The 24,426-nt window shown below is 42.8% G+C and overlaps 1 protein-coding gene across 2 annotated transcripts in view; it reads left to right on the top strand.

Annotated features, from left to right (window-relative positions):
• GAREM1 (GRB2 associated regulator of MAPK1 subtype 1) overlaps nucleotides 1-16,587 on the top strand; it is a 102,329-nt gene extending 85,742 nt beyond the window's left edge. For both annotated transcript variants that reach the window (XM_074550267.1, XM_074550276.1), the window contains 3 exons: nucleotides 1,442-2,620; nucleotides 7,599-7,765; nucleotides 11,141-16,587. In XM_074550267.1, the coding sequence (XP_074406368.1) occupies nucleotides 1,442-2,620; nucleotides 7,599-7,765; nucleotides 11,141-12,053 (2,259 nt within the window). In that variant the 3' untranslated portion in view covers nucleotides 12,054-16,587. The remainder of the gene's footprint in view (nucleotides 1-1,441; nucleotides 2,621-7,598; nucleotides 7,766-11,140) is intronic.
• The last annotated feature ends 7,839 nt before the right edge of the window (nucleotides 16,588-24,426 follow it).

Genomic DNA, 24,426 nt, shown 5'->3' with positions numbered 1-24,426 from the left:
TTCATGTCGTGGTGTTTCAAATGCTGCCAGGCCACTGGTGCAAACTGTGAGTGAGTATTACGTACCATAAACCCTAGTGGTTTCCTGGATTAGACCAATTAGTGTTTGTTTAGATAATTCAGAGTTTGAATGACTTCCTCTCCGGAAGCCCCGAGCCTGAAGTGCTAAGGCGGCACACCTCGCCTGAGCTGCCTGTGCAACTGCAATTCTGGCTTGCAGAAAATAATCACAGCTCTGCAAATACAGAGGGTTTGCAGGTCATGTCTTAGAAGAGGAAGCATTATTCACTGCACTTGTCAGTTATTAACTTACTGGAATTACAGTTTTGATTTCGTGCAGTTGTGTGATGATACCAGGGTTTGAAGCTTGGAGTTTGAACTTCACTCAAGTCCATGAAGTCTTTAGGGATTTTGGAGGTGAGGAAGGGATATACAATTTTATCATATGTTTTCATTGGCAATTTCTTTAGTAGGTTCAGTTTCTCAAAATGCAAATAAAATGGTCTATAACAGACCAGTAGTGTTTATCTGGTGCACTTTCATTTATGAGTAGGAATCTGCTGCTACCAAAGAATTGGGTGGGTTCTGTTACGTCCCTGAAAAGGGCTTTTCACATTAAACCACTCAAATATGAGGCAGAGCAATCTTGTCTATAAAGAGTTATTTCAGTCATAGGGAAATAACTTCAGAAGCAAATGAGCCTTGGACATCTGTTTTGTTGGGGGTTTTTTCCTGGTACAATTTCCACACTAGAAATGCTCACACATGGCTGTGCATATGTTGTTTAATCTCTTAAATTGCAATTACGATCAAAAAATGAGGAAGGAAGTCTATGACTAGGAGAGCAAAGCAGGGGGGGAGGTAGGCATATGGGATAGACTGATAGTCTTGATTTCTCCTTCATGGAATAGATGTCATCTGTCATTCCCTCTAGCCTGGAAAAAATTATATCAAAGGGATATGCTTCATCTGTAATGATGAGATCACCTTTTCTGCTCCTCAGGGAGCTGAAGATGGTGAAAGATGTTTGTTTCCCTCAAGAGCCTGGCAAATACGTTCTAACAAACAGCAAAAACAAAGGTGGGAAAAGATACCCAAGGAAATCCAGACATGGTCTGTCATAGCTGTATGACACAAGTGGCTATTTGAACTGCTGGACTATGTGGATTTGCCCTTTCTGATTATGGTTATGTTTGTTCTCATGCCTTCTTTGACAGTTTCAGGTGGCTCTTTCCTCTCAAGTAAGATGCAGGAATGAGCTGAACAATTTAGAGGGTTACTTCAGCTTAAACACCTTGCACTTGACCAGTCAGCTATTCAAATAAAGCTACTTTCATTTTTTCCAATACATAGTCTTGCAAGTTCAGTCTCAAGAGATTTGATGTGATTTGAAGTATTGTCTTCATTGGAGGAAGATCAAATTTTTTGTTATTATTTTGCAGGTAGCTTCAGGTGAATGCAATGAAGACACTGAAGTTTACAACATTACCCTTAGTACTGGGGATGAGCTCACTTTAATGGGGCAAGCAGAAATCCTTTATGCAAAGTCTTCTAAGGAGAAGTCACGGCTCAACACCATCTTCAAAAAAATCGGGAAGCTTAATTCAATTAGTAAGCTAGGCAGAGGCAAAATGCCCTGCCTCATCTGCATGAACCACAGGACCAACGAGAGCATCAGTCTCCCTTTCCAGTGTAAGGGCAAGTTCAGCACCCGCAGCCCGCTGGAGGTGCAGATGCAGGAAGGTGAGCACACGATTCGCAATATAGTAGAGAAAACCAGGCTGCCTGTGAATGTGACTGTGCCAAGTCCTACACCGAGAAACCCTTATGACCTGCATTTCATCCGTGAGGGGCACAGGTACAAGTTTGTCAACATTCAGACCAAGACTGTGGTAGTTTGCTGCGTGCTTCGTGGAAACAAAATCATTCCCATGCATTTTCCCTTGCACTTGACACTTCCGAAATTTATTCTACCTGATAGCGTGGTGAAGGGGGAGCTGTGGCACGAGCCCCTCATCCAGCACTGGTTTAACATATGCCAGGAGCAGTTTGACATAGACGAGTACTCGCGTGCCGTGCGGGATGTGAAGACTGACTGGAACGACGAGTGCAAGAGCCCGAAGAAGAGCCGGTGCGCGGGGCACAGCCACGTGCCCAACTCCCTCAGCTACGCGCGGGACGAGCTCACGCAGTCCTTCCACCGGCTCTCCGTCTGCGTCTACGGCAACAACCTGCATGGGAACAGCGAGGTGAACCTCCACGGCTGCAGGGACTTGTGTAACGAGTGGGCCCTGTTCTCTCACGACGCTCTTCAGTACCAGGAGTCCGGGGACAGTGGCAGTGATTACCTTTTCCCTGAAGTTAGCGAAGAATCCATGTTTCTGCCCACAAAACCGGAGCTTCCTTACGAAGAGCTCTGGTTGGACCAAGGGTCTGGAAAGGGTGGTGATCAGCCTCTCTCGTGCTCACTAAGTGAGAAGAGCAAGTGTGACAACTACAGAGGATCCTTCCGATCGAAGTGTGGCACCGCGCCTCTTCCTGTGCCTGCAACTATCGGAACAACCACAAAGTCTTCAGATGTTTCCCTACCTCCACCTCCAGTGCCTCCTAAATCAGAAGCAGTAAGTCAGGGTTATTTATATTTGTTTGTTTGTTTCCTTTTTTAGGTGCTGAAGAGTTTGCATGCAGATCTTTTTAGGGAATACTTGGTGGAGGGGGGAAGAGCACATACAGGGCAAGGGAACAGTCAAACTCGGCAAGATGTGCCCCTTCAGCTAGTTTGCTATAAGTCATGTCTTAAAAATCAGAGGAGTATATTTAATATTACTGATCTAATAGCTTAATCCTGATACTTTCAGATGATATTTATTTTGGGTTTCTTGCTCACACAAACAAGGTCTAAGAATTGCTGAGTCACTTCATTCTCTTGCTTTCCACGTCATCTCTCCATGTCACCTCCATGTTTTCTGGTATCTTCTGTGGCCAGAGTGTATAGGGCATGACCCACTTGGCAATTTCTCAGATTGCCTTAGTATGTCTTCAATTAACAGGCTCTGATAATGAGAACAGCTAGAATTTTTACAGATTTTAAGGAGAAATTGTCTTCTCTATTGTGACCCTGTAGCAAATTTTGAAGAACACTGTGTCATTGTCCCCAAGGAAACTTTATCAAACTAGACCTGAACTAATTGCTCTGTACTGCTTATTGAAAGAAAATATGTTTAAATAGGAGCTCTGCAGAATTGATAAATGAGCCTTCTAGAAGACTCAGCTGTAAACAGACCATGTTTCCTGGCCTAAGGTTTTTAATGAAAACTCATGGGAGAAATCACTTCTTCAAACCTGAAATGTCATGGAGACTTAGGAGGGAAAAATGCAAATGTATTTTATCAACAGGACCTTTTGCAGGCTGGCTGGAGAATCCACTCATTATCTTGTCTCTTGACATAATCCTAAGCATTATTTAAGAAAAAAAAAAAAAAAAAGAAAGTAAGGAAGAAGATTCCTGCAGGAAAGAGTGTCTAGGAGTCTTTAGCAAAATGTCAGTGATACATATATCACGTGAATCTTGGTGTATATCATTATTTAACAAATTTGTTTTGCAAGGGTTTTTCTGGAATTTAAAAAATACCATTCTACTTGCAAGTCTTATAGTGATTTCAAGACCATGTCTGTACAGGAAATTAAGACTAATTTGAGACCAAACTGCAGCAAAACATGATGATCCCATACCTTTCCTATTGCCATCCAACAGTCCAGTAGCGTTGGCTGTAGCCTTGCCCTCATGAGTCAGGTCACAACCTGGTTGAAAGCTGAGGTGTGTTCATTCATGCTGCAGTGGATTTCTGTGGGGATGCCCCTGGCCAGGCTCTGCAGTGCCTGGGGAGGTGCAGAGAGGAGAGAGGAGGAGGACACCAGGCAGGCACAAAATGCCCAACTACAGCCCGTGGACTGTGCCACCAAAACTTCCCCAAAAAGCAAATGCAAGAGGTGGAGCAGCCAGGGAAGGCAAGACATTGTGTCTTCTCAGCAAAGTGTTTATGTGCAGTGTTAAGTGCAGGAACCCAAGAGCACTTCCTTGCCTCTGAGGTCAGGTATGCACTGACACTTTGTCCAGACTCTTGGACAAGTGCCCAGCACCACCATATGGAGATGAGGCTCCCTGGCAGCCTACTGGTGTTAGCTGGAGTGGGGCTGGTCCCACCCTCCTCCACCTCCTCCTCCTCCTCCTTTCCCAGACACATCGTCCTGGCTTCCCTTTTGTGCTGGCTCTGGCACTCCTGTGCCTGGGCAGGCAGCCAGGTCTGGATCTGGAAAATGATTCGTTTCCTGCTGATTTGTGTGAGCTGAACTGCTTCTGCACAGGGTCAGAGGAGTGCTGCAGTGTTGGGGGTGGGTGGTGGGGGAGGAAGGCTGTCCCCACAGCCCTTTGTGGCGTGCCTGCGACATGAGGGTCTCACCCCTGAGCTGTGGGCACTGGGAGAGCTGTGGAGCACATACACAGCATCATTGTAGACCCTCATACCTGGGGAATCCCCATGAGTCCCTTTTGGAGACAGCAGGGTGACACTTGGGGTAGATGCATATCCCAAGTGTCACCCTGATAGACACTTTAGAGTTATTTTGGAAAGTGTGCAATTTTGTCATGTGTGTCTTACATTACTGAGGTAATGTGTGAGTGCTGTCAGCAATGTCAGTGTAGCTTTCTAGCCATTTTGGAGAAATAACTTCTGCTAAAGATATTAGCTGAAATTTAGAGGTGGGCAGGGGGTGTAGCCCCATTAAAAATAAAACAAAACTAAAAACCTACATTTTCATGGATTATAATAATTTAGACTTGCTTTTATAGCTTCTGGAACAGTTTTGGAGTGAGTATCAGTGACCTACAGAATTCGTCTGTGGGCTGAGGCCGAGGAGACGTTTGCATGGTTTCCATGTAGGTATTTATAGAGTAAGTAGATCTCAGGAGCTGCTGGTTTAGTCATCACTCCCTCTAGAATGATATTCCATAGCATTTCTGTGTAAAGGTTGGCTGGCAATTGTATTTTTGCACTAAATTTAAAATGTGTGTCCAGGAGCTGTTTGCAGGATGGGAAAGGACATCTGGGTATTTCAGAAGCTGTTCTGGTTTTCTTCTCTCTAGCAGGATGAAGCATTGTGATACATTATATGTATTTTCTAAATACCTTTCAGAAAATAAAAGTAGCATGAAGGCAGAGGAGGGGGGAATAACCTCTGAAGTAAGGCCTGTAAATTACTGATTTCTTCATTCCCCAAACATTAATTTGCATAAGATCAGAAGCTGTTTTCCTGATTGATACAAAGCACATCCCTAATGGAGTGCACCGGAAGCTCAGGCTCCTGTGGGCGAGGAGTGCGGAACTGCTCTATGTTACACTCACAGACAGGCTGGTGACAGGGCAGCTTTTATCCAGGCAGCCTCAGAGCTGGTCACTGCAATGGGCACCCATGATGCCCACATTCAGCAGTGGCACCCCAGGGCCCAGGTGCTGCTGGCAGGGATTGGGCTGGCAGCAGGGAAAAGGAGCAGAGGTCTTAAAATCAACGTAGCATCTCATGCCATTGGAAACAGGTCACCATTCCTAGGTCACAGGAAGGAGGGTTGGAGCATGAGAGAGCTCAATGTCAAATAGAAGTTTCAGGTTGTGCAGTGTAAGTGTTTTTTATCTGTATCCGACAGCCATGTGACATTTAGTACTTCCAGGGTAAAGAGTATTTCCAGCTAAGAGCAGCAGCCATCGAGATCATTGTCCTGTCACACCGTGGCAGTTCCACTCATCTCCTGCATTTATTTCATTGCCATTCTCTTGGACCTAGTGAGCATGGCTTTCCTGAAGCTCCCCCTTGCTCTTGTCAGTTATTAATAATCTGCAAAATATCTCCTTTTTATTCCTCTGCTGGCTTTCCTGGGGGCTGTATGTGGTAACTGTAATTGTGATTTTGTGACAGGGACCAATTGGGACTGCACACAGGTATTATTTATGGCTTCATTCTCATCTGCAATCTGGGTCAAGCAAGGGAGTTTGGCATATTTGTTATGCCAGCACCTTTGAATTCCTCAGTCTTCCAGGAAAGAAGAGCTTTAAGCCTTTGACCATCTGCTGTGCTCCAAGAGCTCCCCTGAATGGTCTCTCTAACCCCATGGATATATATTCAATAGCATTCACTATTAAGTTTGCCTATTCTGACTTGGGGGGAGAAAAAGTCTTCAGTTGAAGAATTTTATGCCTGAATTCAATAACAAACATGAATAAAATTGATTCATTTTTTCCCCTTTCCTTGAAAGAGCAAATAAGATCCCTTAGAACAAGATTTATTTCAGTGTTTTATGCTGACGGGCATTTCCTGTAATTTTGACTTGTTTTGAATTAGGGAAAAAATGTACTACAATGTCCTAGTCCCCAGTTTTCCATTTCACTGAAGTACTAAATATGTTGTTGCATTTTGAAAGCACTGAAGTGGATTGCAAAAGGTTCCACATTTATTTTGTTTTTAAATACATTAAATCACTTTAATTGCTAATTATGTGTTGCAGAACTGCTAAGATAACTGTTAGCTCTGCATTGTTGTAAAATTTAAAAATAAACTTCAGCTTTCAAACACAAAAATAATTTCCTTTTTCTGATGCATCTGAGACTGTTTCAGACAAGGAGAACATAGAGGTCTCCTCTTGCCCAGGGGCAGGTGGTGAATTGTTAAAAATCCTGCCTGGCAGCTGAATTCTCAGCAGCCTTCTCACCTCTAGCCCTACTAAATAAAGTTGCTCTCTCAAATATGTCATGATGAGATTAAGTCCTTAATTCCATCATATTTTTTTATGGGGATGGATCCTGACATTTTGCTCCTACACAGGCACACCACAGTAAATTTCAGGTGATAGTGCTACAGCTGTGTATTTTAAGCTGTGAGGTTGTCTAGCTGCTCAGAGCGGACCTGTAGGCTGGGTGTACACCTTTCCACTTGTACATTTTGGGCAGCCTTGCCTGCACTGCTTTGGCAGATACAGATGGACTGAAGCTCCTAGTTTGAACCCAGAAGCTGGTAAATATGAGATGAATGTACTATTCCTGAGGGAGAGAGGCTGGGAATCATCTTAGAGTTGGATGACTGACTGTCACTGGTGAAGTAAGTCAGGAAACATCAAACATTGAGATATTTTCATTACATAAGCTTGGTTTGTTACATCTAAGTAAGCAACACTAATGAAGTTCAAGTGTAATGAATTGCTCCTTACAGAATGTATAATATCAGGAACAGTCTGTCTGATTTTCTGTGTTACTAGAAGGCTCTTTTACATGGTTTCATTGTTGCTACTTTTTGAAAAGAGTGGCTATCAAACTGCTGAAATGTGTCCTAAAAAAGATTGCTGGTAGTTCTACCAGTGGCAAAGCTTCTTTTGGACTTCCTTGACAGATACACACTGTTGCAAACATATATACTTTTCCATTTCTCCCTTCTCCTCCCTTTTTAATTATTTCCTTTCAAAGAATAAGGCAGAACCAGATGTGCTTCATCTGTTTGAGGCTGCTGTTGCCCAGATTTTCTTGCTGCTTGCTTACACGTTCTTCTTTTGTGCAGGTGAAAGAGGAATGCAGGCTCCTCAACGCTCCCCCGGTGCCGCCACGGAGCTCAAAGCCATCCTCCACCAGCCCTTCCATCCCTCCTCGCACAGCGAAGCCTGCCCGACAGCAGACCCGCTCTCCCAGCCCCACTCTGTCCTACTACTCTTCAGGACTGCACAACATGTATGTGTTTGAGCTGTGCTAGCACTTTCTGAGAAAGTTAAATTTAGCACTGTTCTTTTCGAAGGCACTTGTTTCTAAGGCACAGTGCGGTGTCAGACTTGCAGTAAAACAGGCTAAACTGTCAAGTTGTTGTTAAAGATTCAAAAGGAAGGAAAGCTCCAGCCAAAACTATATTTTACTAGATAGGACACAGCAGTTTATACTAAACACCTGCATGCATTGCTAGAGGTAATATCACTTTTAGGTTACATAGGCTGTCTAGTTAAGAGATCATGTATAGTTCTCCATGTTTCTTGAAAGGTTTGAGTCTTCAAACCAGACCACCTCAATGCTAGTTTTTGGGTGGGATTTCAGTGCTGCATGCAGTGCAGCCAGCTGTGATAATCAGGGACACAAAATAAGTGGGGTAATCCAGAAATGTGTTGTGCTAACTGCATGGACACCTACAGGGTGGATGTGATGGAGGACAGAAAGACCAGCAGACACCACTGAGTGCTAAGTGAGATGTAGCAGAGGGGGGCCAGACAGCTTCCACATCAAACACACTTCAGCACAAACCCAACCCACAATCCAGAGAATCCACCCAGGCTTGCTGAAAGTTGACAGTAAATTCTGAATTATGTGGCTGCATAGCTTTTCTTAGTGGTACAGTGTCTTTCTTTCAGCTTCAGAAAGTATATGCACCTTCTGAAACCTCACCTCCTTTTTGCCTTAGGCGTCTTCTTGCCATTGTTTTTGGTACCCCTTCAATGACACAATGCAACCTGTGTGGATATTATAAATTCATCCAAAACATCACTGAATTAATTTCAGCCTCGATGCAGTTGGTATAATAACTTATGCTGAAATTGCCTTACTAAGTCGTACTGCACATTTGCAGCTTAGTTTTGTGGATCTGGCAATGATCACTCTAAATCAAGACTGCTTGCTTATTTTATGAAAGCCTGTTGGGTTGTTCTGTCAAGGTCTACTCCACAGGAGGCTGAGCACAAGACCTCCCAGCTTTAGGGGCCCACCAAATGCTGTTTGCTCTCTTTGTAGCAAAGAATACATCTGCCTTCCAAAAAACTAGGAAAACAGAAGTGAAGTTTCTCAGGAATGCAGAAAGTTACAGTGAGATGGGGGTCAGTCTGTTCTCCCAACTAACAAGCAATAAAATGAGAAGAAAATGTCTTAAGCTGCACCAGGGGAGGTTTAGATTGGATGTTAGGAAAAATTTCTTCATGGAAAGGGCTGTCAAGCATTAGAACAGGCTGCTCAGGGAAGTGTTGGAGTCACTGGAAGTGTTCAAAAAAAGTGTAGATGTGTCACCTGGGGACATGGTTTAGTGTGGACTTGGCAGGGCTGGATTAATGGTTGGATTGATGATCTTAGAGGTCTTTTCCAACCTAAATAATCCTGTGATTCTATGAAAAGAAAGCCTAGACTTTCACAGTATTTGCATGAAATTCATCTCCAGCTGGGTCCAGACCAGGTGTCTCCATTTTGGTAGAGCTGACCTGGAGCTGCAGAGGAACCTACTAGAAAATTGCTATTGTGCAGAGTAACCAGATTGCTTTGCCATTTATATCAATAAACTTGTTTTCTGGATCATGAAGGGTTGCAGACAGCATTTTAAACAGAAACAAAGTCAGTATGATTTGTCCTTATCTGTCTCTAAAAATGCCTGATACCTGACTTCAGCTGTATTTGAGGCTTGTCTTGCATCCTTTCACACTGAGTCCCAGGCAGTTCATTTTAGGCCAAATAAGGAAGCACTTCAAAAATGTTAAAATGTTTTCAGAAATTCCATTAGTCTTTGAACTCAGTAAATGTTCCAGTTCTAGTATGGAATTAGAGAACAGAAATGGGATCAATCAATTTAATTGCTCTGCATTGTTGGTTGTTTACAACACCTCACTGACTATTGTCTCAGCTTGATGGCTTGGTTTGTGAAAAATGATTTGCACTGTGTGCAATACACCAGTTGGCCTTTAAGCAGCCAGAAATAACGAGTTGATGGTGTATGCCTGTTGAGGGGGCAAAACTCCATGTCTCATATTGAAAACATCCAGCTGCTTTACCTATCAGACTTGTATTAGTGACATAAACAGAGGAAAAGTTTGGAAGGCACAGAATGGAGACTGAGAGATGGTTGGAAAGAGGGAAACTGTATTTGTTGAGATAGATATTTTCCAGTGATGTAGATTAGGACTGTTTTTACACATCTGCACTTTGTATTTGATCTGGGTAAGTCTAGATTGGCCTCTCTGATCCACTGGAAGCACACAAGGAAGTAATTTTGTGTCAATCCATTGAAAACTGTGCTGGTTTTTTGATAGCGCCATTGATCCATTTTGATAGCTTGATCCATTCTCAAGCAGTGTTCACTGAGCTGTCATGGGGTGACTACTGAGTTTTTACTTGAGTAGTTTGTTTTCAGGAGAGAGAGACAAGTCATTAAAGCAATTTTTTTCAGCTGTTGGTTTCTGTCTATTGTGTTGAGTAAGGATTTTATAAGTCTGCTAATTGTTTTTCCGGTGTTCTGGTTTAGTTGGCTAAAATTCCAAAGATCAGCACAATCTTTCAGATTTTCTTTTAGAAGGTGGCATAAAATCAGCAAGCGTTTGCTTTTGATAAGAGATTGTGTGCTTTTGTTGTCATCTCCATCTCTTGGGGACACTTGGATATATAAATCATCAGCTCCCTTGGACAGGCTGAGCTTAGTTCACCACCTGGAAGTGGATCAAGGGTAACTTTCTTTAGGTGCCTTTGAAGAGCAAGTGTTTAACATCAAAGCTTTTTAAAGATCCAGACCCACCAACAAGTTACTCTGGGTAAGCTTAAAGCCTGATCCTTCAGCACATCCAGCCAGGTCTGCTTCCAGCTAGAACTCTTCCTTTGGCCATGAGCATTGCCTCACTCCATGTCTCTGTACTCTGCACTGGTTCACATGGCCTAGGGCAGTGCTGACCTGCCCTCATATGAGCTTTTGCATACCATGACACATCTGTGTGGTATATATATAGAAAAGTGCTGGATTAGAACATCTTTCTGGTGTATGTGAGACTCTTTCTTATCCATGGTGGTGTCCCTCAGAAATTCAGCAGTGAAAAACTGAGTATTTGTGAGATGACGCAGAACTGAATTGAGGCATCAATTTTTTTATGACAAGACATGGGGCTTTTGGGTATATCAGCATCTTGTCAGGCTTGTAAGAATGGGTGAAGGAACTGTCAATACATTAATTCAAGCATGTTAATTCAAATGTGAAAAGTTCTGCTGGAGGAAAGATGATTCTTTCCTTGTGGTGGTCACCTTCTATCAGATTTATGAGTTCATTGAAATGCCAATTTTTTTCTTACTAACAACATCCTTTCTGCTTTGTTCCTTAAGTAATGTCACAGAGAGCGACAACACCAACCCGACTGAGAGCACACCTGTTTCCTGCTACCCATGTAACATGATGAAAACCGAATCCAAAGAGCCTGACAGCACAATGCCTTTGGGAAGCCCCTCAGCTGAAGCCCTGCCCTCGAGGTTATCTTGGCCAAACCATTTTTCAGGAACTGCTGATGGCCTGAATAGGAGTGATTTCCTGCTTGATCCAAGCAGGAGCTACAGTTACCCCAGACAGAAGACTCCAGGTACGCCAAAGAGAAACTGTCCAGCACCTTTGACTTTTGACTTCGATGGATGTGAGCTCCCAACAGGGTACTCCCCGCTGACTCCAACAGAGTTCACAAACACCATCTCCAGCTGTCCAAAGTCAGCAAGTTACTCTCTAGACTGCACTGATGAGAAAACTCTGGGAGTCAGCAGCACAAAGCAGAGCCATTCGTGTCCTGCCTTACCTCCTCGGGCACCGAAGCCAAGCGAAGATAAGACAGTTACAGACATGTGTCCCTTGCCACTGAAAATAGATGGTGCCGAGGAGGAATCAAAAGCTGGCTCTCCAGCCGTCTTGGAAGATCAGTATCTGGCTAAAAAGGGCATGCAGGATACGTTCTCTGTGTCTTACCCCTTCTCATCTCCCCTCCACCTGCAGTTAGCACCAAGGTCTTGTGGGGATGGCTCTCCCTGGCAGCCACCCACAGACCTTTCTGGACTCTCCATAGAGGAAGTGTCTAAATCGTTGAGGTTTATTGGTCTGTCAGAAGATGTCATATCATTTTTTGTCACAGAGAAGATTGATGGCAATTTACTGGTTCAGCTTACAGAAGAAATCCTATCAGAAGACTTCAAGCTAAGCAAATTGCAGGTTAAGAAAATATTACAGTTCATTAATGGCTGGCGGCCCAAGATGTGATGCTGGCTAGTTTTTAGTGAAACTGTACTTGATATATTTGAGCTAATACATCACTTCCTGGTTTTTTGCACTAAAAAATCCTTCTTGTAAATAGTAGTAGAAAAATTCTTACTATGCAGATAAACATTTTTCAGTGGTGAATGGACTTTTTTTTTCTATGTCAATAATAAAGGTAGAGAATCTGCAGAGGTGTGCCTTTGTGCATCCCTGAACATTCAACAGCTGCTAAAAACAGGACACTAAGGGAACTTTGACTCCATAGTCTGTTAAGACTTAGTCGTATTTATTACTGAACGATTTGATGCTGAAAGACACACACCAATCCAGTTTACAGTTTTGTGTTAACTGCAAAAAAAATATTTCTTACGGGATTATTTCTGTTCACATAATATTTGGCAACATGCTGTGACTCGCAGATATACAAAAGCATTGGTTTTGACACTACATCTGAAAATGTTAAGAATTGCTGTGAAGTGCCACTAATACACTATTCTTGCAGCATTATTTTTATTAATAATATCTTCCTGACTATCTGTAATGTGGATGCATTTTCCATGTTACTTTGAGCAAAAAAGAGTTAAATGTTTTTAAACCAAGAGTCAAGCTTAGCTCGTTGCCCAGAGGGGAGGGAGAAGGGGGATTTTCTACTGAGCCACTCTGCCCTGGCCAATTAAAAGTTTATGACCTGTAGATTTCAAAAGTTGCTTTTGTAGTCGGATGACTGGAGTAAATAGCATGACTTCTGGTCGTGCAGCTTTCTCATGGGAAAAGCAATTCAGTGCACAGGCTCTTTTCTCAGCAGATTCTGCCTGCTGCAGCAGCCTGCTAGCACAGCCCTTGCAGGAGCCCTGCTGTGGTGAAAGGTAACAACTCCTTGTGTTTCTTCTGCTGCTGTTCTGATTGTCTGAAGATGTGCTTGGTCTGCTCTCCTGTTCCTGCGGTCAGACCTGTGTGGGAAGGTGACAGTGCTCCTGTGTCATGCCTTTGAAATAAAGTGCTGGCAAGGTGGGAGGGATCGGAAACAGAGCATGGCATGCTGCTGAGAATGGGCTGAGGGAGCTTTTGGGCCATGCCACAGGAAATGCTTGTGATCTTTTCAGTTCACCTGTCTTGTTTGCAGTGGGCTAGGGGGATGTGGGTGTCAAAGTGGGAGGGGTGTAGCATCAAAGGATGTGCTAATTCAGTTGCCAGCTGCAAAAACTCACTGCAGTAGATGTCACATGGAAGCAGCAGTTAAAAGGGAGCACAGAGATGGTGAGTGGGCATTAGTCTGCCCCTGGAGACCTCTCAAATTTAACTGCTCAAAAGGCTAGGAGTAGGATTAACTTTTGATCATCCTTTGTGGATTTCTTGTAGTTGACAGAGCTCTCTGCAATGTGTCTAAATAACCCCAGGATCCCCCTGCCTTTATATACTGGATTTGTGGAGGTCCTCAGGAAACAGTCTGTGTTATCCCTTCCTCATCAGTGCACATGCCCAGGATCCTCAGGTGATCAGAACTAGGAATGCTAGAGCAACTTAACCTTCACTTACTGCTGAGCAGAGCCCTGGCCAAGAGAACACCATCACCTGCCTTGCTTACCTTTTTGATGTGTTAAAAAATATCTCCATTGGTAGGGCATGTGGTTGGGAGTATCAAGAGAAAATACAGAGCAGAGACAAAAATGCTAGAGTTGCCTGTTTTCTCAACCATATTGACTCATTAAAGAGAATTTATTAGCAAATAGAGCTTTCTGTTGTTGGGACACATTTCATGTCATGTTGCCATGCCGAAGCCAAGATGCATTATTTGTCTTCCAGTAATGCAAACCACCAGTTCCCACCTAGAAAGCAAAGCCCAGTTGTTGTGGGTACTATAGAGCCAATAAATATCCCAATAGAAAATCCCCCAAGGGTTTATAATCCTGTTTTTTGTAATGTATTGACTTTAAGCAACAGATCAATAGCTTTCTCCAAATGCTTTTTAATTAGCATTCTAAAATATTTTAGCTTCAAATAAGACTAGAGCAAATTCAGATACTGTTTAGATGTGTATACTTGTTGGTAGACCACATGCAAGTCAAAACCAACTGCCTTTTAAACCTCACTGTGTCAGATGAGTGTTCAAATATGAAAGGGCCAAATCTTTAATGTCAGGTACCTTGTTTTGCTCAGCTTGTTAATTCCAGGTAAAAAAACCCAAAATATCTCAAAAAAAAAAAAAAAGAAAATGCTACAATCTGGATAATATTAACGTAATAACACCCCCCAGAATATTAACATCCTTGAGAAAGTAGTCTTCTTTCACTGTGGATTCATACCTATTCTATTATCTCTGCTTACCTGCTTGAGGTGGTTATTCTTGCAAAGAAACTGGTGGAATTTGCATTCATGACCATGCTGCATTAACATCCCATGTGCATAAACCAAAATAGAACTGGCTCACAGAAAGGCCTAGAAATGTGCATGGATTGCAGAAGCTGAGCCTGTGTGCCAAAGTACAGCTAAAATCTCTAACTGCAGACTTGCTATTGATGGCCTTCCAGTTGTCTCATTCTGCTTGGCACTTCTTACTTACTTTTATGCATAATGTATTAGCATTTAACTTTGTATTTTGCCCTTAGCCACTCATCGCCTTCCCTTTCCAAGCCATTTTTGGGGATTTAGGTGTTCCTAACATTTGTGTTCTGTAAATTATATGGCTCCAGTGTCAGTGTGCCTGCTGTGGTACCCAAGGTGAACTGAAGTGTCTGCTCTGGTGGAATCAGCAGATGATGAGCAAACTGGATGTGTGGAGTGTTGTGGCTCAGCCTTTGGATCCTTGGTTTTGGAAAGAGCTACCTTTCAATAGGTAGCCAGGCTGTGGCAGCTCCCAAGCACAGCACTGAGGTTGGCAGTGGGGAAAACCAATCTGATTTTGGGAAGTAATGGAGTCCAGCCATGTTGATGGGAGTTGTGTTGATTGTCTTTGGGGCCTGAGAGCTGTAACCATTGAGCATTGTGCCAGAGTGGGCCTAAAATCACTTACCTTTTCAAGGCAGTCCACTAAAATAGGCCAGTCCTAACCTTAGATTTCTTTCTTCAGATTAAATAAATGTATGGCCTCTGGTGCTTACTTGGTTGTCTGAGCTGTGTGTTATCCTTGGGGTTTTTGTTTGTCTGGGGGTTTTGGTAGCAAAAAACACATCATGTCATTCTGTATGGAGCTGTCTCTGTCCTGCACCAGGAACCACATCCTTTCTATGCAACTGTCAGTGTTGGCACAAGGACTGATGCTGTCTTCAGCAATGAAAGCTGGATTCTGGCATGGAGGCTTTCCTGGAGGTGGACACTGAATTGGGAAGGGAAGGGATGGAGAGGAAACTTGAGGGGAAATGCTAGTTTCTTTCAAGTGCTCATTGTGCCTAGTATGATGATTCTTTGTCTTGCTGCCTGCCTGGCTAACCAAAGCTGTGTTGACAGCAACTCAAAGTGCATATTTGCATTCTTGTTCTTGCCATATTTTAAAAATTGCCTACAGCTAGAAACTTAGACCAAAAACATTTGGTCCATTCAAAATTAGAAGGGAAATACATTTTGAAGTGTTCTTTTCAGCTAGAAGCAAGGGTTAGAATTTGCTGTGTATTTTCTCATAGAACAGGTTTACTTGCCACTTAAAAGACCTTTGTTCCTTAACAACAGCTTCAAGAGAAGCAGCGTAAACAGCAAAACTGCCTGAAAACATGCTGTGTTTCAAACCTGTCTATAAATAATTGTTTTCTTTTATGTTTTCATCTTGAATCAACTTCTTGGTTGTCCCCCCACAAAACAAATTGTGCTGGCACCAGCTTCTTGTGTGCTTCCCTGTAGCACAGGCCAGCCAAGTCCTGCCTGTAGGCCAGGCAGGGGGTCACACCACGGTACTTAACAGCCAAACACCAGCCCTGTGAGAGGACTACAGCTTAGCCCAGCTCTCCTGGCTCCTCTTTCTGATGCTCTGAAATTGCAGCATTCCTGTGTGCAAACCAGAAGGTACAAATTAAATCCTAATAACCGAGAGGGATCGCCCTTTTTATTTATAGGGATGGCAGGGCAGTGGGGAAATGCAGGCCCCTTGTTGAGACCTAGCAATAAATGACTCTCCATTTTGTTATGTCTTAAACTCCTGGTGGTCCAGGAGTTGTTCAGACTTCACAATTTTTGTGTGTAATAACCAAATTTTCAGTGTGAAAATCTGCAGAGTGATTCTCTTGACTTGGACAATCTTCTGAATTGTATTAAAAATATGTTTGTTCTTAGCTCTTTAGATTCACTTCGGGTATGTCAAAAAAGTAACACTTGGGGAAAAAAAAAAAAAAGAGAAAGCCACAAAACTTTGGCTTAGTACATTTCCGTTATAAAACGAAGCATGGGTTTTGTGGAATTCTGTGCTGTTTTGGGCTTTTGTGTAAAAGGCTGGAGGCAGATTGTTATTTAAACCAGGTGCAAATAAATATCCCTGTAATGTATATGAACAAATTAAAACTGCGTATTGTAAGTATATAAACTGTATATTAAAGACACTATTTTCATGATACTTCAAATGCCTACAGATTTTGTTGTACTAAATTGGTCGGGTTGCATGTATTATATAAAAGGGTTGGTTTTCATTTAGTAATTTCACTGACTTATCCTCTTGCTCATCTCAGTATAATTTGGAAATAAGCACTTCTCAAATAGTGAATTTCGCAAAGTAAGATTGGGATAATTGAGAGGACTAATCAGGCTTTTGCATTTAACCTCTCAAGACGTGTTACTTTTCCCTGTCTTGTCATTTCACTTGATCCCCTTCAGCAAGAGTATTAAGCTGTGTTTCCCCTAAGAATTTGCTGCCAGACAGCTTGCCAGTCTCTAATAGACATCACCTAAAACATTATTTTCCCAAGCCCTATTATCTTTGTTTTGGAGGAGAGCATTCCATTATAATTTGGATATGCTTTCAAGTGCAAGATCATGCACAAATATTTCTCCTTTGCAGAAAGTTTCTGAGGCATTTATTGGCTGGGGAGGAAATCAGAGATGAAACAATGTTGTGCTGTAAGGTTGCACACTGCCTGTTCTCACTTCCTTCGATATTGGCAATGGAGGGAAATGTGAACTCTACAACCATCAAGGTGTTGTGCAGCTAAGTTGCTACTGTGTCAGATTCCTTTGGGCTGAAGCTTCACTGGCTGATACCAGGCCAAGAGAAAGTTTACTACAGCACAGCAGCAGTTGTGGGAGTTGTATGGAAGGAATCATTAATATATGTTTATGCAATATAAAGCACGGCAGAATCTGACACAGTAGTTGCCATTGGATTTGAGACAGATGGGGTTTACTTGCCTCCATCCCTCACACCTGGTAGGGTTGAAATGTGTCTGGAAGCAGGATGTGCATCACAGAGGGGTGAGGGGAGGGGCAGAGAAGCAGAATTGCTTTCACAAGTTAAAACATTCATCATGAGCAGGTCTGTCTAGGGCACGTCTCTGCTCCCCTCTCCTAAGAAGGGAAAGAAAAATATTTAATTTTTTGACTGCCCCAGTCAATTGGGTCCAGCCTGAGTAAAAAAATCTACAGGATACAGGATAGCATTCACTGCATGTAGGGGGAGTGAAGGGCTGTATCCGAATCAAAATATGTTCATCTCTCTGTAAGGAAAGTGCTGTTCTAAACCACCCAGGTATATTATTTTTATATATATATTATGCACAGCAGTCACCAAGCCTGACACAAATCTCCTGATTAGTCACCATGGTTACCTATAAACATGAATAAAGAATAGAGGCAGTTTTGGGACCTGAAATCACCGCTCTCTTCTCTTTGGAAAGTGCAAACTTAATGCTCTTGGACATTGCTTAATGCTCCTTCTCTTGGTGTGATACAATCAACTAGATCTCCCCTGGGTCTGTTAGGTGTATATATCCCCTGTCCTCCCTCTCACTGGGGCTCCTTGAAGCAGTCCTTGAGCTGCTGTGGGACCCAGGGTGCTGACAGAGCCTGACATCTTGCCTCGTGTGGCCTCTGATTATTCCCTGAAGTCCTTGGTGGCAGAGGGCTGCGCTAGCTCAGGTCATCACTAGCTTGGGGCACTCTACACCACGCTCTGCTGCCCAGGTACAAACACATTTTATGTCACCAGATGCACACGTCACATGTAACCACTCTCTGCTGTGCACTGAGTGACTCAAAGCTGCAAACCCTGGCGAAGCTCCCGTGTTCTCCCCTTTTTCTGTGCCGTGAGTGCATGATGGGATTTGCCATTGCAGAATGAACATAAAATCAGTCCTGCTTGGGCAGTTTGCCCTTGGTGATTTTGCTTAGGCCCTCAGTGCTGCTGGGCCATTTCCCTAGCAGCCTCACTTCTATGGCAGCATTATTTTTAGGGCTTCCCTTACTGACCATTGACCACAGCCTGTATGGGACAGCAGCTGTGGTAGTTCCATAAAAACTCACTATTATTTGTACTCTGTATATAGAATTCTTTTCTCTTTCCTGTGATTGTCTCACTCAATGAAGATCAATTTTTGTTGAAAGTTGGCAGGATTTATATTTTTATTCAGCTGCCTGGATCCAGCATTTCTCCTTTCCCCCAGGATAAATCATTTTACATTCATTCTTACTTGGCATAATGAAGAGCTGACATGAAGAGTGGCTTTGAGAAGTAGGTGTCTTCTCACCATTCTCTCCATCAGATTCCAAAGGTGGAAAGCTCAAGATGGATAACCAGGCCACCACAGCGAGACAACAGAAATACAACTCAAATATTTATTTATTGCTCAACGAGACCTCAAAATGCCCTTGACGCCTGGGTGGGACAAAAGGAATCTCTTGCCAAACACGCTTGGAATAAATGAAAACCACTCCTCACAGGGAGTCTGGGGTAGGAGGAAAGAGAATAAAAGGAAAAAAAACAGAGACTTTTTTTAGGATTAGGAGAAAACATTTCTAAGGTGCCAAGGCTAAGGAGCTGGCAGTGGAGTGGAGGGACGTGTCCCCTGGCTGTGTGTGGCAGAGGTTGCTGTAGTACTTGTACGTGCCACACAGTGTCAGACTGGCACACAGCCACTGGGAATGGAACCTGCTGGAGGGGCTGCCGTGGGTGATGGATGGGTTCAGGGACCTCATTAGAACTCTCTGCCAACCCCACAAGAGCTTTGGCATGAGAAGGAACTGTTTTAATTGTGCTGGTGCTGTTGCATTGTACAGATTCAACAATTATGGTTAACGAACATGGGGGTCAGCAAGGCAGGTCTCCGGGGCTGGGTTTCCAGTGGATTAGTGAAAGCAGGAAGCAGGAGGAAACTCTAGCAGGTCAGCACTGTAAGACCTGGCAAAATGTCTGGCAGAACCCTGAAGAACTGCATATATCTTGGCTAATCTCATTTATTTAACTGCAGCTCTGCAAGCCGGAGAAACATATGACAGCTAGAAACTACCCTAAGTGCTAGTCCAGGACAGTAGCCTCTGCTCCTGATGAATGAAGCCTTTCTGGCTATCCTGGTAACTGACCCTCCAGTTTCCTTCTGAAAAACATGGATGTTTTTAACCCTCAAAAAGACTGGAAAATTGCACTGGATTAGTATTTCATTGAATGATAGAATCATTTGGGTTGGAAGGGACCATTAAAGATCATCTCATCCAAACCCCTGCCTTCCACTAGACAAAGGTGCTCCAAGCCCCATCCAACCTACTTAAAGGGATCCCCAACTTCTCCAGGCAACTTATTCCAATGCCCCATCATAAGAAATTTCTTCCCTCTGTCCAAACTTAATCTACCCTCTTTCAGTTTAAAACCACTGCCTTTTGTCCTCTTGCTACAGACCCTGATAAAAGGCCTCTCTCCATCTTTCCTGGGATCCACCTTTAAATGTCAAAAGGCAGCACTAAGGTTACCCTGGAGCCTTCTCCAGGCTAAGCAACCAAAACTCTCAGCATGTCTTAATAGGAGAGGTGTTTGATTTTCATGGCTCTGAAATTTCTCCTTTCATAACAAACCAGTGAAACTGCAATAGTGATGGGCACAGTGCTCCTTCTGCATCTTTGTAGGTCTGCAGCTACTCTTGCCTTACTGTTGATTGCTGAAACATTTTTCTCTTCTGATTCCTTTAATAAAAGGCAGTGATATTTGACATTTTTTTATCTTACCTCTTGAGTGAGGCTTCCAATAACTCTTCTTTCCTGATTAAAGAGAAAAATAAATCCAATATTGTTTCTTCTTCTTATTCTTCTCTGCTACAGTTGGTTTACTGAAAAATGAAGTGTCATTTCACAGATTCCACAATGTTCATTTTTATTTTATACAATTCAATCTGAGATCCTTGTACAATGCTAAAAATGAGGGCTTGGAAACTGAGCCTCCAGAAGGAACGTGGCAGGCCAAGGATAAAAAGCATACAAATTTAAAAAGCAATAAACAGTACAAATCCATGTTTCCCAATTTCACCTATAAACCCAATCCAACATATCCTTTCATTTGGTCACCCTCCTTTGCTACCTTTTGGTCTTCAGAGCCTGAGTGAGTGCCTCTTGCTATGGGTGGTGGTGTGGCTGCAGGGGTGGGTGGCTGCCCAAATCTGTTCCCATGTGGATCCCTACTGCCATGTCCAGGCAAACTTCATCCTCTTCCTGGTCTGCTGTGGCTGTCTGCACCCCTCCTCCTCCTCTGAGATCTTTACCCCCTGAGCTTCCACTGCAGAGAGTTTGGCTTCCACCATGCCTGCAAATCCTGAATGAATCAGGTACAGTGATATCCACATATAAAAGCAGGTAAATAATGCTTATAAAATACCCCACTGCTGCTTAAAAAAGCAGAGAAAGGCAAAGCACAAATAAAATGAATTACATTTAGGCAGCAGATTCATAATCTTAAGCTTGAAATTTTAGGCCTGATCATGAACCTGCCCAAAGCCATGAATTTCCATATCCAAGATGCAGCTTCAAAATCTTTTTCAAAGCCTTGCGTTTGAACTGTGGAAAACCAGAGATGAGGAGCAGTTTCTAAAGGAGGGAGGAGAGGCCTCTCTGTCACACTGCACCTTTCATCTCCAAACACAAAGGACTGACATATAGGAAAAGAACAAATGTAAGCCAAGTTGCAGCACCTCAGCCTGAGGTTGCAGCCTGGCATCACCTCCCTTGCAGCAGCCCCAAGCAAAGGGGCATGGCAAAGGAATGGGAACAGGAAACACCAGAATGGATTTTGTGACTGCTTTCCCCACCTCTAATGATTTACATCTCAGGGGCTTTCAGAGACAGTAGTGGTATTTTGTCTTTAAAAGTCACTGTCTTCACTAATGAGCTTTGAAGTCTCATGCTAAAATGCAAATTTTTACCTGTGGCTTGTGTTGGATTTTGTTCAGAAGTACTAAGCAAAAATCTAGGTTATAGGAACAGATGCATGCAAAGACCACAGTGCCACCACTAAAACTGTGACAGTATGTTGTGTCTGTAAACAGTATGTGACTCTGCCTCTGGTATTTTTGTCCTTGGATGCTTTTCTAAGGTGTTACAACTTTCTGTTGGTACTCACAGAGCTTGACATTCATGCAGTAACGTGTGGAGCACTTGGATTTAGGGGATGCTTGTTTCTGACTGGTTAAAAAAACTCTCCCAATTGACAAAGGATGCAGTTTGCATAAATTCATGGGGATCTAAAGGAAAAATCCCAAATTCCAAAGAACAAAGAAAATGTTCCCTCAGACCCCAAATCTCAGCATTTCTCCAGTTCTGTATGAAACCAACCTTACTGCATGGTTTTCTGCATTTATATCTAAGACAAAATTTGCCTTGAAATGAAATTGGATTTTTAGAAGCCAGAGGGGATTCCAGCCAAGAAACTAAGGTAATGTTCATCAGCAAAAATTTGTCCCAAGGCATTATTGAGCCTCTTAGGCCTGTGTTTTATATCAGAAAAATTCTTCCCAGAGAGCTGTTCTCCAAAACAGCAACTGCTTATTGCTCTCCCTTTTGCCATAAGCCAAGATAATGAATGTATTTTTAATTGATGTAATGTAAGTCTTGGAGTTTTTTGGGGAAAAAAAAAAGAACTGTAATTTCTTCAGTTAAGCTGAAATACTTGTGAGATCATTTTAAATAGGTGTCTTCTAGAAAGCTTTGCTATTTCTTCATTTTTAGTACTTACCACAAGCTATTTCAGATGGGAGATGTCAAAGCATCAATAAAAAGTTGCTAAATGCAGGCAAGCTTCCAGTGAGCTCAGGTTTTTGCTGAAGCTGTGTTATATATTACTGAAAGCAGATGTGTGTATGCACCTGTGTGTCTGTCTATATATACATGTAGCTAACAAAAAATTAACAAATAAAAGATTCATCTGCTGCTCATTATACAGCTTAACTGCTCCTGCAATACTGAAAAGTCAAGTTTTTCTGGCATGTGAGAACAAGCAAGTGAACTTGCCTGATAGATAGAAAGCAAAGTCTGCTCCTGAAGACAGACTGACAGTTCAAGAGCAAGGAAGTGGGGAAAGGGTAATCCAGGATCCCTTTTAAGTTGCTTAATAATAAGGTTCTCTCCTCTTCTGAGAAAATCAAAGATTACATTCAAACAGGTTAAAGGCTTTTTAATTTAATTGTTTTAACTGAGTTTCTTTATGCAATTTTCCATTTGATTTAATTCTATTTAGTATGATAAATGCTGCTTAATCTGAAATTCTTTTCCTTGTCATTTTCATGTATGAAAACCAGAGATGAAAGATTAGCTTCTAGTGACCTGCATCAAAACATAATTTGGCTGGAAATGAAATGAATTTGGATTTAGCTGTATCTCTTGGATAGTTGTGCTGCAACAACAAATCTTCATAAAGTTAAGCTGCCTCTGCTCAAGGAGTGGAAGAGGTTGCTCAGGCTGTGAGAAGCTCCCGCAGTCTCTGCCCTGCCTCTGTGTGTCTGACTGGGAGTCAGTGCCATCAGATCCTCAAAATGTAAAGGAATTTAGGATTTTTAAGTAAGATTACTGCAGCAGCTTTTCATGGTTTAATTATTTTATATTAGAGGCTGCTGAATGATGCGTTCGGTGAGCTGATTGCTTTTCGGAGAGCATTAAAAGATTTACTTGCTTGCTGTTTCAAACATTTGGAAGTTCTTTTGCAGTGGGATTGAAAGGAGCCATGGAGCAAATCATGTCTCTCCTTGGGTGCTGGCAGCTCGCTTCCTTGGTAGCTTGGACTGTGTGGAAGGAATTGTGACAAAATGTAATTATTTTGGATTTAAGCTTTGTTGTAACTTGGTCTGTGTTTTGTCTCTCAACTGTATAAAAGGCAATATGCACTGGTTGTTGGGTTTCCTTACCCAGAAAGTATTACTGGCAAAAATTAATACAGCATTTCCCCCTGCTCTGCTGGCAGCACTGGTCTCGCTGGGTGCCCACTGCCTGGTCTGGTCCTGTGGGAGCTGCTGTCCCTCACTGGAGAGCAGGCATTCCAAGCAGATATCTCTTCAGATCCTGGTGTCCTGATACACCTTTAAGGTGTTGGCTGTAGCTCAGGTTGGAACAGGTACTGGAACAGAAATATAGGCAACCTGTGAGCCATTGCATCCTCCTTTCCTCAACTTACCATTTTGTAGCTGCCAGAATTGCCATTCATCCTCTTCTTCCTCAGTGAGGAAATATCCAAATACCCCATGTATCAAGAGCACGTGGTCTGCTTACAATATTACAGATATCATGTGGAAGGTATTTACAGAAAAGGCAATTTCTTTTGGCCAGTGTGCAGGAGGAATAAGCAGTCATAAGACTCTGCATGGGCAGGCATGGCAGCAGGAGAGGCTGCCATCAGCACTGGCTTGAGAGGAGCTTGGTGTCCCATGGCAGGGACTGGCATTTACCAAACAGTTAAAAATTTCCCACTGTTTCAGAGCCAGGGGCTGGCCTGGCCTGTAGCTGTTGGAGATGGCTGCTACACCACCACTGGAGCTGACAGCTCCCCTTTCCACCTAATACCATCTCCTCTTTGACAAATTTCCTCCCATTACCTGGCCCTGGGCTCTTCCCAGTAACAACTTGATGCCCCCTGTTGTGTCCCTACTCTTCCATGAGCCCTCCTTGCAGGGGCTGATGTTGGAACTTCATTGAAACCTCTTGCAGTGTGGATTTACCTTGCTGAGCCATAATAAAATGGATAAACCTAATGATTTCTTTGAATTCTTTTTTGTATTGTGTAAAACAATGGTCCAGTATTTATTTAATACTTAATCTCATGACATTTCTCTGCATCTGCAGGAAAATGCCCAGGACAATAATGCTTCCTAATAATATCAAACTGATGAGCAAAGAAATAGCACCCACATTCCCAGCTGATGATGTGACAAACATCAAGAAATTCTGCAAGACTCAAACCAAAGTAAGATATAAATTGCTCTAATACTGGCTAATGGAT

Source organism: Zonotrichia albicollis, chromosome 1, assembly GCF_047830755.1.
Source record: "Zonotrichia albicollis isolate bZonAlb1 chromosome 1, bZonAlb1.hap1, whole genome shotgun sequence".
Taxonomy (NCBI): domain Eukaryota; kingdom Metazoa; phylum Chordata; class Aves; order Passeriformes; family Passerellidae; genus Zonotrichia; species Zonotrichia albicollis.
The sequence above is the reverse complement of the archived record's forward strand: the minus strand, read 5'-3'. Positions and strand labels throughout refer to the sequence as shown.